General features: G+C 38.8%; 1 protein-coding gene across 2 annotated transcripts in view; it reads left to right on the forward strand.

Moving 5' to 3' along the window:
* Positions 1-12,339, forward strand: part of LOC112463183 (cell adhesion molecule 2-like) — a 35,271-nt gene extending 22,932 nt beyond the window's left edge. The window contains exons 3-6 of one of the 2 annotated variants that reach the window (XM_025029384.1): positions 5,827-6,055; positions 6,822-7,121; positions 10,792-10,936; positions 11,336-12,339. In XM_025029384.1, coding sequence (XP_024885152.1) covers positions 5,827-6,055; positions 6,822-7,121; positions 10,792-10,892 — 630 coding nt within the window. In that variant the 3' untranslated portion in view covers positions 10,893-10,936; positions 11,336-12,339. Of the gene's footprint in view, positions 1-5,826; positions 6,056-6,821; positions 7,122-10,791 lie in introns of both variants that reach the window. The other variant, XM_025029382.1, reaches the window with a different exon arrangement.
* Positions 12,340-14,810: the final 2,471 nt, after the last annotated feature.

Consider the following 14,810-nt stretch of genomic DNA (forward strand, 5'->3'; position numbering starts at 1 on the left):
ATTTAACACCGATTCCACGCTTTATAAAAAGAGATCCGAAAAGAAAAAGAAAAAAATGTTCGACAGAAATAAAACATTACACAAATTTTTGTAAATCTTTTTTCTTCTGGAGAAATTACGATTTTATACTAAATTATTAGCATCAACCATTGGGATCTTTTTTATAAAATGAGTCGTTAATGATTCTCGAACTCTAAATAATTGAAAATATAAAAGCTCTCTTTCAACTTAAATTAAATTACTCATACTTCAGTGAAAGATACGAGTGACAAAACTTTAATTTATATTTACTTTTAAATGAGCTTTACCTCAGTAATATTTTCTGAAAGTTTCTGATGTAACCATTGAGATTAAAGATTAAAACTGTGACAAAAAGAGGTAGCATTTCATTAAACTTTTATCGAGAAAAAATCAATTAAGCATAAGATATAAATTAATAATTTATGAATAGGATATCTTTTTAGAAACTATTTTATTTGAAAAAATATTTTATTGCATCAGAATAATTAAAACGAGATGCGAGAGAAAGAGAAAAGAAAGAGAAGGAGAGAGATAGAAGCAGACTTAATTGAAACGCTATTGTATCATTTGCAAAAGCGTCGGACGAAATAATATGGAAAAAATTGACTTTACATTCCTTTATAGTTGTTTTGTTGCGTTACGTCGTAATTGTGTTTAATAATAGAATCGGGGTTTCGCTCGAAAATTTTTCCGCATTTCTGCTTTCTCACAAAGCAATTTAATTATTTGCGCACTAGTGGTTAAGCTATCGCAACGCGAAAGTCAATTTACGAGTTAGTTTATTTTTCCCCGAGGCTGCTTGTTGCAAAGCCAATAAGTAAGTATAAGCAAGTGTTTCTAATTCACTCGAACGTCTTAAAGATATATATGTCAATTCTCTCGTATTCTCCACATTTTATGAATTATTCTTATTCCTATTCGTTCATGAATTAATTTCGCGGAAAAATTAAAACAGATAAATTATATCAATATCATACTAAACATCATCAGTATGAGAATTTCGTTGCTCATATTAAATGATGAATATACGCTGTACGTAGATTTTTACGACTGTTTAAAATAGCAATAAAAATACTTTCTCTTCTAAATATTGCTGACATTTCTTTTTCACGAGATTTACATAATATTTGAATACACAATAATAAAATTGCAAACAGATAGTCAGAACATGATTGACCGGTTTTGTGAATGTTTATGTAGGTCACCAAACATAATACCGCCAGATTTTGTTTTGTAAAGTTATACAAAATATCAAATTGTGTCACAACGAAAGAAAACAAGAATTTATATCACTTGTCGATCAAGGACTGTCACTTCATGTCAAAAATAATGTCTGTCAAAAAATTGTTAAAAGATTTACAAAATCCTAAATATTTAGTGACTGTTTTAAGTTAAAATATGATATATTAGTTACATTCATCATTACAGTTTATTAAAAAATATACTATTCCTAATATAAATATAGAAAATCTTTTAAATAAGTATTATTAAAAAAACAATATTTGAAGATATGTAATTTTATGTCATTCTATTTTTAAAAATTAGAATATATAGTTTCCTTTTTAATAGAATTATTAGAAGATTTTAACGATCCTGGAGAGATTAAAAACGATTGAACAACTTATAACGTTTTATTGGATCTGTTTCATGTAATAACGTATATTGTTTTTTTTTCCACGAAAGGAAATATATTCAATAAATATAAATAAATCTAATAAATATATACACATATTGCACATACATCGCATTTCACGTTTTCGATACTTAACTGAAGGCAAGCATACAATCGAACGTTTCAGGAAACGCACAATACCGAAATTATCTTCATTCAATGTTGATGGATTAAATTCCAATATACACTCTTGATGCAACGCGATATCAAAAGGGGAGAGCTTTTAATCGTATTTCGTGATACAAACGCCTGTCTGATTAGTGCGCTAGCGCTATCGGATTATCAGGAGAAAAACAGCGAAATTCCACGCAATGCAGCTCATATACGGATATTAAAAAAGTCAATGAGATGAAATTACAGAAACGAATACGCAATATTCTGCAAAATAATAAAGCAATAAAAGCGTTATTAAAAAACCAGGCAAATTATTCACATTTTCATCATTAATACAAGAATTCATATTGCGTCTCTCTGACAACAATTTCGCGAGTTATAATTTCGAATTTCAAAGAAAATCTCTTTTTCATTTATTTATTTAGATGTTTTAGATCTGCGAACATTGTGTATATATTTGTATTCTCCCAAGGATAATATTTTGCATATTAAGTTTCAATAACTTGATGATTAACTCGATGATTATTTTAAATATCACTCGACTTTAAATAAAAATCTCGCATGAGACTTCAAGCAATCGAGTAAAATTGTAAAATTTTGCATAAGATTCGCGAAGCCAATAAACGTTTTTAGTACGTATATCGAGGTTGGAAATGCATTCTGACGCGTGTCACCAGACATCTCTCAACGCGCGCATGTTTCCAATTACTGCGTCGACATCGCACCGAAACGGCGGTTGGCATACACGTGACAAAAAAGAAAGGAGGAAAGATATTTTACGAATAAAGCTATATAAATAAACGATCGAGTTCCGCGGGACAAATATCAGCAGAAATATCGACTAATAGGACCGACGACGATGCACTCAGCAATCAGCACAAAAGTGCCCACGCAAAAGAAGCGACTGCGAAAACAGAATAGTAAAGTATGGAGTTTACATGTATAACAAGATAATTCAGATAAAGCGATAACAATTCGCCCTCCTTTCTTTCGTTGTTATCCAAAATGCGAAAGGTACATAGTACTTTAATTTCCGCGCAAAATTTGCATAATAATTACTGATCTCGCTGATAATGCTTGTTCGACTGTGGAAGTATTAATCGATAAAGAATACTGTATTTTAGCATACAAAAAAAAACAGATTATTCCTAGTTTAGCGATTATTTTATATAAATTATTTTATTTTTAAAATAATGATTTTTAGATTCTTTTAATTTATTCGCGTGTTAGTATCTTTTTTGAAAAAAATATTTATTAAAATTTATATCCAACTCTGTTTACATTTAATATTTAAATTTAAAGTGGTGCAATTGTTTAAAACAGTCGGATTGAATATGAAGAAAACTAAAAATATGATTTTTAATTAATTTCTTAAATAAATAGTATACATACGATTAAGAAACATCAGATCGATAATTTAGATTAATCGTAAAATATTTTTAAAATGATTCAAAGTATATACATAAATATAATCAATAGAACTCAGAAACTTTTAATTACAAGTTAAGTATATTTAAAAAAATCATCCTTTGTAGCTGTGTTTTCATTTATCCAAAACAGTTTTTCAATTGTCTTTCAAGTAACGAATTTACTAGATATACAAGTGATGAGATCAATGTACACGAGACTTTATTTTCGCGGCTCACACGGATTTTATGCATCACCTTTAAAGTCTTTCCGGCAAGAGCGAGAGGCAAGAACGTAGCTTTTGGAAATAAGCTCATCGGAATGGAAGCTCATTTCGATAACTCTGATAACCATCCGTGTCGGAGTTTTTGCATCATGAAGTCCTTCGTACAGTGCGCCTGACCAACTTTACTGCGATCCCGAAACGGAAGGACCGAACGAGAGGATCCGTCTATTTCCGTATGGAACGCCCGCCGCGGAAAAGCCACCGACCCGTGTCGAAACGTAAGAAAAGTTGCGGGGGAATACAGAAAGTTTCCCAGGCGAGCTTTCTCCGCTGCCAGCGCGCACGCAAAGCAGATTTTCACGCGCGCGTTCACGCGGGTGCTGGTGTCAGAGTGTGAGACTTCGACGGTCTTTGGCGATTTTCCGGGGAAGACTTCGAACGGGAAATAAAAGGATTCTGCGGAACGCGGAGCGCGATCCGGGCGTCTTCTTACATTTGAAACTCTCTCAGAATTCTTCAGAAATAATATTATCTTACAGGCGCCTCTCCACCATTTCAGCTCTCCGTATTTTTTCTCGCGCGACTAACTTTCTTATCTTAAAAGTGGATTAAAGAGGATTAACGAGTCGTCACGTGCGATATTATTAATCTTTGGATTGAATTAATCCCGAGCGTATTACATTATGGATTGCAGATGTTATAAATATGAAATTACGGAATGTGATTAAAGATCAATTTGTACAAATTTAAAATTTTACTTTTTATATAATTTAGATTAATCACGTTACATTGCTAAATTATTAAGAAAACTGCTCCATCTGTCTGTGTAAAATTATAATTATCGTTTTAAATAAGAGGAACAGTAAAAGGGCCGGCTTAATCACATCCTCCATTCTTTTATGGAATACATCCGCGATGATAAGTGAATAGAGACGAGAAATTAAATTTTACTCATGAAGAAAGTTCGGTCACTTAAAAGTTAAACCATAAGAAAAGGCACTTCTGTAGCGCTCTCTCGTCGAAGCTCGCCGCCTGCTTTAATATTCCCGAGGACTACTACAGAGAGACTCGTCGACTTTTCAATGAAGTGTACGCATTTCTGTTCCAACAAAGCGAATACTTTTATTTCCCTGCAGTTTTCAGATATGAAACATGGCGAGAGAATCGTAAGAATTTGCATGCGGAAAGAGAGACTGTGATACTAATAATAAAGATCATATACGTCTAATAAAATGAAACGTTCATGTCTCGTTCTCTGAAAAGTTTAAGTAATATTTTCCGCTTAACGATTTTCATATTATTACGTTTGTTTCAGCTAAAAATTATGCTTATTATATATTTTATATTACTAAACACATTTAATATAGTACATCAAAGCAAAATTTAATTCAAAAAATATACATAAACACACATGTACAGATTTTTTGCGCACCTTGAATTTGTTGTGTATTTTATACATTTCCAATCGTACACATGCATCATAATGCTGCTAAATCATAGTGTTTGAAAAAAAATCACACACACGCAAAATACCCGCGTCGAAATAATTTATCGTCACCGTCTGTCAACCATCCATCCTAAAAGCAATCGCGAGGCAATGGGAGCAAAACCGTAACATTGGAATTCGCGGTAACGGTAAGTTCGACGCATATTAACGTCGGGTTCTCGCGCCGGGGCGCGCGTCCCCAATGCGGGAAATTTCAACCCTTCCCCTCCCGGAGGGGCTGGGTTGGTCTTTAGGAGTGTGGGCGGCTTGGCTGTTTGTCGATATTTTCACAGAGCTCTGACCTCGTATATAAACCGGGCGAGGCCGGGAGTGTGTCGGTACGGCACACCGTTTTCCCGGTCTTGTGCATGTATATATACACGCGCGCCGTGCGAACGCCGTTTACATATGTGCTCGCCGTTGGCACCACTTAGCGTATTTACTCGACGAAGTTTACGTCTCTCGCGGTGTCTGGCTAGCGGTAGCTATTGCACGGGAACAAAAGCAGTTTAGCGCTTCCCAACTTATCCATCGGGACGAATGGGGCGACTCGCGGACGCGCCGGCGCGAGGGACGGAGAGGGAAACGCTGCATCCGCGCGCGAAACTGCAAGAAGACGTCGGCAATGATGAATGTCGAACGTTAAGTGGAACCAACGCGAGCACAACGAGAAACTCTGGCAAATGATCTCTCATATTGCCTGCAAGGTGCGCCGCGCGAATTAGTCGCGCGCATGTCATTTTCTTGGGTGCAGGAAAGCGCAAGGCAATCGCGAGAGTCTTAATTCCACCGCTTTCTCTAACAATAAATGTAATGCGGTTGATGAAAGACAGTTTGAATATTCCAGTTACATTATTGGTTTATCATTTATCACCATTATTGTCAATTTTGTTTGCGAAGGTATCCTGGGTCAGGCATAGAGACATCCACATTCTGACTGCGGGAGCGTATACGTACACAAGTGACCAGCGATTTCAAGCGTTACACAGACAAAACACGGGCCACAGCAACGAATGGTCCGAATGGACCCTCTGCATAAAGTGGGCGCAGGAGCGAGACCAGGGAATCTATGAATGTCAGATTTCCACCATACCTATCAAGTCGTATCAATTTCGCTTGAATGTCGTTGGTAAGTTTCATGTTTCATTCAATGTAATCTCACCCGTCGTTGTCCCCGTTCTACCATTCGATGAAATTTCCAAAACGCTCTGGCGAGCGTTTCAGTCTCAATCCGCAAAATATCGGTCCGCTAGGACGGCATGGTTCTCTTCCGGCTTTTGAAAAAAATTCCATTTCTGTGTTCACAGCGAGATTAAATTAGTAAATACATGATTAATGAAAGGCCAGAGAAAAAGGATAAATTTACAGAATAAACGTAAAAACGTGAATATTATTCGTTCGGACGATATATCGAAATGCGTAAAATATATGTTATCTAGCCTCAATTCGGTTTCCGTTTGTGCATCAAACTATTTAGAGATCATGAATCAAAGTAAGCAGTAAATTTGACGAAAAAATGGTACGCTTGATGATTTAAACGCAATTTAACGATGATCCCGGGGCTGAATTCGACGTCGGAAGGGGCGACGTCGACGGCATCGCAATTATCCTCACTTATCTGCGTTTGTTAAGAAGCTTTTCCTCGTTACTTCTCACGGATCATGGGGCGGCTTTAAAGATTCCTCGTTCCCCTCGTTTGCTAAGTACCATTCCCAAAAGACTTTCATACAGAGAGCTTTCACGACGCGATGCACGGATCTTTGGGGTTATCCGAGCCGAGGCGGATGACCCCGAGAGGGAGTGGAATCGGGGGAAATTGGAGAGCATGATAAGAACGAGGAGAACGAGGAAGAGGAGGGAAATAGAAAGCGAGAGAAAATTCTTCTTTATCGCAGTACCTACGGCGACGATACTGGGCGGCCCCGAGTTGTATGTCGGTGCGGGCAGCACGATAAACCTGACGTGTGCCATACGCTTCAGTTCGGAGCCACCAGCCTTCATCTTCTGGTACTACAATGAGAAAGTCCTGAGTTACGACAGTCCCAGGGGCGGCGTCTCCGTGATAACCGAGAAGGGTGGCGACGTTACCACCTCCTGGCTTCTCATTCAGACGGCGCAGCCCTCGGACTCCGGGGAGTACAGCTGCAAGCCCAGCAACGCCAATACGGCGTCTATCAGGGTTCATGTCCTAAATGGTGAGTCTTTGCTCCTGCGAGGTACGCCAGAGCCCAGAGCTCCGTTCTTGTCGACGCGATTTTACGAGCGACGCGAGACAACGGCCGCGAAATGTCATGTATTTTCGGTACAACTCGCTATTTCTTCATCAGCCGAGGTAGCTAGGTAGCTTAATTAAAAATTTTACGTTTCGTATATTTATTTGCCTCTTTCTAAAGCTTCTCTCTAAAGCGGAACGTTTTTGGTATTTATTTGAACAACGAACTAAATGACCACTGCAATTAATTATTACGTATCGTATATATTAAATCTCGCATTGATTCGTTAATAAGCATGAGTCTTTTAATTGCTTTACTGAAAAGCAATTCGCAACGAAGGAAAGATTTCGTGTTTCCATGCCTTTTCGTACCGGGCAAACTGCTCTAAACTGGCACCAAAAAATTTAAGATAATTATAATTATCGAGTAATAAAAATGCGCTTGCTAGCCTAAATTCTCATGCCTGCTTACAATTCCGTGGAATTAATATAATTCCGTTGTGCTACGACGATTAACTATCGTGTCGCTTCGAGGCGCCAGAATTCTGAATCAACCTGGCCAATCTGCCAAGTTGCAATTTCCGCCCCTCGAAATGAATTCCCAAAGCGTACTGGCTGTCATCGGGTCTTGCTTTATAGCGTGCAAAATTATTTTATTGACCGTCGCTCTGCAGTTCACATCCCGCATAGAGAAGCTGTAGATGTTAACTATTCACACAGCCAGCTCGTAAACTCGAACCGTTCCGCGTCCGCGATCGTTAAAACTACTCAGGACCGATAGTGGATCGGAAAAGTTTCGCGGCACCGAAATGCGCGTATAGATCCGCTGTTCGCCGGACTAGAAATCGATAAACGGATGATAACGAAAAAGAGGTGAAAAACACGGTGAACAGCGCGCCTCGGCGCGCAAAAAGTCTCTATTCTTTTATACTTTCTTATCACGTGTTCTTTCTTATCCCTCATTCTTATCACGCCTAATAGCTCTTAATTCTTATCTTTCTAATGGGTTTCACGTACCGGTCTCGTGATGTATTCTTGATAGTCGGAGAATATCGGCCGAGAATGTACGCCCGCAGCTGTCCCTTCCCAGCTTTCGGCCGCGAGCTCGAAACTTGCCGCTCTATCAAACTCTTGGCAATTATGCAGTCGCGAAGTTGGCGCGCGCGTGCACATATAAATATATATGTATATATACGGAAACGCTCGCGTGAACTCGACGCGAATACGAGGCACCCCGATTTCGCATAATAAGGCCCTTCGTCATTCGCGACGAACGAAGAAGCCGGCGGAGTTGGCGAATGCTTCAATAACCTAGCTTGAATAATTTATTAATGAAGCGCATGCGGGAGACACTATTGAATTATGTTCGTTATCGCGGCTTGTTTTTCGCGACGCGCGACAACATCGCGCGAGGAAACAAATTTCGCTCGGTGATTCGCGGATATTCCAATATATCGTTTAGTGAAACATGCGGATTGCGAAATGATTCGCGAAATAATCCGGATATATATTTGTAACCATATATTGCCGTGCATAGGTAACAAAGCGACTATCTGCAAAATGTTATAAAAGGATAATAATATCTTTTTATTTTAATTATAATCTCAACGTTTCGAATATCTATAAAATATCTATATTTCAACATGAAGAGAAACCATTTATCCAATGATTTCTCGCTAATGGAATTAAACAAAATCTATTATTAAACATTTATAAACTTCTGTTGCTCTCTTTTAAGTTTAAAAATTATGATTAATATAGTTATATAAATTATGTAGAGAATTTACATGTAATAGTAAAAATAGTTATTTTATTTATTACTTTAAATACAATTTTTATCTTAGATATTATTTTTTTTTACAGCATCTGTATATGAAACGGATAACTTATTTTGCCCTTTTATGTGACCCAGAATTAATTTATTAAATTTTACTTTAATATATCATTTTCATATTTTCAACAAATTTATATTAAATGTATCAAGTTGTGTTAGATATAAAAATTACAAAAAATATTTGCGTTGAATTCGGTCATATTCTATAATTTAAATATAAAACAGTTAATAAATTACATTAAATAGGATAATTCAGGGTTTTTAATTTCCGCATCGTCTTCTATCTTTCTCAATAATTCAATTACTGCTTTCGAAATGTCGGCCTGGAATCAATTGCAGCAATATCGATCAACGCGCTCATTGTCAAAGAAAATACGAATCGCGACGACCAAAATAACTCGTAAGTGCGCGCTCTTAAAATTTTACCATCGAAATCCCGATCTCTCCGTAGAATACGACACCTTAAAAGCTCGCAGAAATTTACAGCTGCTCGCTTGATACCGCCTGAACGGGGCGGAAATTACTCTTCGATTCGCACACGCGTGCTGGAGCGCGGCGCGCTTGCCTTGGCTGGCGCGACCGATATTCCCACATCGAAAGAAATATATAGGTCCCTCGACTTAATGAAAACTTTGCCATTAGCCGCGCACGTCGGAATAATCTCTCGGAGTCCCAGTTACAATGCGTTAAAAACAATTTTGGAAAGTTTCGCCTCTATATTCCCACCGTTCCGAGAGGACCGTCGAAAAATCCTCCCAAATTTCCCTGCATCGTTATAAGAAACGCGAATAGCGGGCAAACAAACGAACGAACGAACGGACGGACGCGAAAGTTTCGCGTGGGCGCAAAACTTGGTAAATTTACGAGGGCCGAGTCGGAAAATTCCGCGGGCATTACGGGTGGGGCGAGGGGAAACGCACGTCCGGAAATAGTACTTCGATTCGTTTTACGAAGTGGCCGATATCCGATAAAAGGTCGGATAGAAAGGACGCGCCTAATACGCCGCTTCAGTCCGCTCGAAACTTTTTACAATGGGCGAAATCGTCGCGATCAACATTCCCAGCGTAGGCGATCGCACGGCCCGGCGGTCCGGCAAATTGCGCGCCAGAAAACAGGATCATTTATCCGAATGTATCGCTCGCAGTTGACATTCATTAAAAAGTTTCACGACGCATTCCGCGACGCGGAACAAAAAGCGCGCTCACGAGCGAGCGAGCGAGCGATTCAATTAATTTCAGCAGTCACACCGACGCGAGAAACTTTCCTCGCGCGGTACACGTCACTAGTATTTCAATAACTTTCCATGCGAAAATATCCGCGGTGGCACCAGCACGCGCTGCACGGTAAGCTCTCATTATCCAGATCACGCCCGGGGAACTCCGGGTCGCTTCAACCCTCTCGACCCACCTCACCCCGTTTTTGCCTTTCCAGTTCGCGCGAAGTAGATTATATTCGCTGAATGAGACTTGATAGATTGATGGATGGTTTATTTATACTCGCGGCATAAATCCCGAAGAACCTTTCGTAATAATGGTTTTACCATCATTTTAACAGAAACAAGAGTGACGTAATAAAAATGTATTAGCCGGTTAGTCGAGTTCCGGTCGAAAAGATAATGCAACACACCTGTCACGACGAAAGACGAAACCTCGCGAGAGAGAAAAACATTCGAGAGAGATGTTGCCTTTATGATCTTTGTCTCTTTCTTCTTTTCATCGGTGCGCGCATATTTTAACGTAGAAATGAGATTAAATGGTTAAAATGAGATTTCATCGCTGACAGACCGCTTGCCTTAACCCGGGATGTCTTTGTATTACAGGCGAGCGACCGGAAGCGATGCAGACCGGGACCGCGGGGCCGATACTGTCCTCAAGTTGTCTATTGGTGTCCCTCATCATTTTGTACATATCCTCGGTGTAAACGAAAACGAAAGGCGTCAACGGCCGAAGATCACAACCGTCGCGGTACGTTCCTCTTACGTCTACGCGAGCGCGCTTCCACGCGTGCGTGTTCCGTTCGACAAACGTGATCGCGGGACGACCGCAAGTTTGTACGGGACATAAAAGGATTTCGTGAATGACTGAAGTAGAGCGTGTTCAGTTGGCACGTCGCAACATAATTCACGATGCTTTTATGAGAGGAGGGAAAACTGCCAATCAAGGAAAAATAGCGATTTCTCTTGTAAGTAGCAGCTGTCGGTTAATTGATTATTGCTCCTTACAAAAAGCATGGTGAATTATAGTCTATTAGCGACACGCCGGATTACATGGTACGTTATACTGTGTAACAAAAGAATGCGAAGCACAAACCTTCACGAATACACGTTCCCGTGTGAATCTGATCCTTCTCTTCTCTGACATTAGACGGGACGATGGGTATTGAGTTGTTGCTCAGCGATCCTGTTAAGAAAATGAAGAACACTTACTTCGTGCGCCACCGATTATCAACGCCTCGTGCCGATGTGCGTCGAAAATCAAGACGAAGAACTCGATAGTGCGCGGTACTTTCGTCGCGTGCATTTCGGCCGCGATGGAATCGCACGACGCGTTTCCTCGCGCTCGGAGGGGGAGTTACATCTTTCGGTAAGAAAGGGGCACTTAATTAAGCGAACGTCGATGCTAATGCCGGAAGTGCGGGTGCTTCGCGGTAGATCTGGCGCGCGAAATCCTTGCCCTCCTTCCCCACAAAACGAGGAAAAGGCCGACGAGAGGTCGGGGGGGGGAGGGGTCACCAGATAATCCAGGTAATCCCTATCGCGAGAAACCGATTTACGAGAAGCGTTAAGGCGTGGAGCGATTGCTTTACGGTTTACGGTTTACGAGCAGTCGAATCTTGGGGAATGCAAGCTACGTGGATGGGATTCAATGGAAAATAAAACGTGACTGGAATGCTCGATCTCGGCAATTTTCCGTATATTTCATAAAATTGCCGTGCGATAATCGGCTGCGCGTTCACATTATCCTCGCTCCGATGCTATCTTCAGTCCTGGCGACGTTTCTCAGGATAAATTTCATCGCGACTCGCCGACTTGGCAACTCGGACATCGTTCTCTCTCCGCGATTAGTTTTATATTGCGTTTGGAAATATCTCGGATTTTGACACTTTTCCAAACTCGCGCATTTTAGTGTTGTAAATTTTGTAGCCACTCTGTAGGATTTTGCATTAGTAGGTGATTTAAGAATCAATCGGTTTTATATAGATATGTTCTCTCTAGTAACAACTTTTTGACGTTTGTAAAAAGGTTTTCATATTCTGACATTTAATTTGTTTTCTACTCTCTAATAGCACTTGCAGAGATTTATATTATATCGAATAATAAATAAATACTTCTTTTTAACAAAAACGTACATTAACATTTATTCAGAAAATATACATTCATCGTCGCTAAATTAAATAATTTAAATTTCAAATTAAACAGCGTCGTAAGTATTGTTTATTTTTTACCATAGCATTTTTTTATAACGGAAATTGCTGTTAACGACTTTATATTAATTCTAACGCATTCCGTAAGCAAGACTGAACATGCATGCAAAATATCGACTTCATGTGTTGTTTGTATTGTAAATACGTAGCTTCTCTCAAATCAATTGTATTAATTATAATTATCGATCAAACGCGCCTTATATAGCACTAAGCAAAATAATTTGAATAAAAAAAATCGTAAATATTACATTAAATACATTTCAATGTCCAGAAATTTCGGAAACTACTCAATCTAAATTGATATAATCAAATAAGGTACATTTTAATATGAGTTCAAAAACAGAGTGCACTTTTGTAATGTGAAAAGCGCATCTAAATTATGCTCGTTCGAATCACAATTGGATTAACGGCATCAAAACTCAATAATTGAATGCAATCAGGATAAACTAAGCTTAAGTAGTCTATTGTTACACACTTTGATTATGGCCTAATTTTCTATCGTCCTCGATTAGCCGTTAATTAACACAGCGTTGAACAGAGATAACAGGAAAATGATATAGAGGTAAATTGTCAAAATACATTGTTGGTACACAGTTAATGTCGGAATTTCATGTTGGAGTATATAAGATTAACCGATATTAATGATCAAAATGTAAATTTTAACTTAAATTAAATTTAAATTCAGAATATGAAACATGAAGGACATACACAATTTCCTTCAGTTTCTATAAGAAAGAATGCAGCAAACAAAATTAAAATATTGAGCAAAAAGTTTTATTAAGGAGATAAGTTGCCCTATTATTTCCCTTATAATTTACTGAACTTTATATATTTTTATTAATAAGTAGAGAAAAAAGAAAACTTAATTGATAAATGAATGTATATACCTATGTACATCTTGTGCATAAATGAATCAAATAAATATCTCAAATCTAAAAGTGTCAAATGAAGTATTTATATATTTACGAGAACTAACACGAGTTGAATTTTGATATTACAGTAATAACAGTACAGCGTCAGTAAAGCGACAACAACTGCAATCCTTCCAATGCAACATGCTAATATATAAAAAACAATTAGACCTAGTGGTCATGCATCAGTGAGCAGTAATAATGAAAAATAAATAACAACAACGTGGCAGACACGCGTGTAAAAGTTAATTTTACAATTGCAAATAAGTGCGAATGAAACGGTTGAATAATCGAAACAAAGCTCACTGTGCGCGGCAATTTAATAAACAATAATTGCCAGCGATTATTGCGAGCCGCGCATAAATAATAATCATTCTGTCAATGGAAATGATGGCGAGGCGCGCTTTAAATTTCGACCATTGATTAGCCCCAGAAGAATCACGTCGCACAATTTTCTCTCGATATATTTTTACCTCCATTTTGCAATCAGTCCTGCCCATTTAGCTTCATATATTCAATAATTGCCACGTTATGTTTCATTATACTAAAAACAAAAGCAATATGGTATGTACGCACACACGCGCACACACACAATACACTCTAAATAGTTTGTTAAAAATATACAATTCGAAATATAACCATTATTGTAATTATATTCTTTTTAACTTTTTGCTGCTGGATGCAATAATTAAATGCCGTTTGCATAATGATATTTCATTAAACGTTGTTATTTTTACAATAACTGTCTTATTACTCAACATTCTCAGTGATTCGGCTGGATTATCAAAGAGATGAGAATGTAAAGCGATATCTTTTTATATTCCATCTTTATAATTATAAGCTTAAGTTACGCTGCGTAAATTGTTGCCCTAATTAAATTCCCAGAGAGAGAATTATACAGAGATTCCGAGATCAGCGCACGGAAACGGAGCAATGATATCGGCGTAGTTTTCGCGCATTGTTTCGTTGCAAGAGAATAGCTGATCAAACGTCGAGCACTCCTGTCATCGTTTGTCCCATCATTAGTCTGACGATTATATCGCGAGACTGACAGGTGAACTGAGATAGTGGTACGGATAGACGGGCGCAGTAGGAAGATATAGACAGAAAGACGAGCGCACGGAGAGGTTTCACCGAGCGCAAAACACACACGTACACAGACAAATCAACGTGACGCGCGTGTTTACGCGCTCGTCGGATACATGTTAAATTCACCGATTCGTGAGTACAAACGCACCGACGTCTCAGGCACAAGCTTCCTATGCAGCTATACGTGCGGATTACCCCTAATGGCGACCTTAATCAACGACGAATGCGTCGGTTTGGCCTGTTTCGCCGTTCAACAGTAAACGACCGCGATCGCGTCGCAGTCGGCGTTAGCATCGACACATACCAACGCGAATTTGTACATAATGTCTGTATCATAACTTGTGCGACATCACATTCACACGCCTTGCGCGCCTTTCCGCATGGAGAAACTTCGAGACGTGAGCCGATCTCTCCT

The sequence above is a fragment of the Temnothorax curvispinosus genome, unplaced genomic scaffold (genome assembly GCF_003070985.1).
Source record: "Temnothorax curvispinosus isolate PA1 unplaced genomic scaffold, ASM307098v1 QBEX01013120.1, whole genome shotgun sequence".
Classification (NCBI taxonomy): Eukaryota; Metazoa; Arthropoda; class Insecta; order Hymenoptera; family Formicidae; genus Temnothorax; species Temnothorax curvispinosus.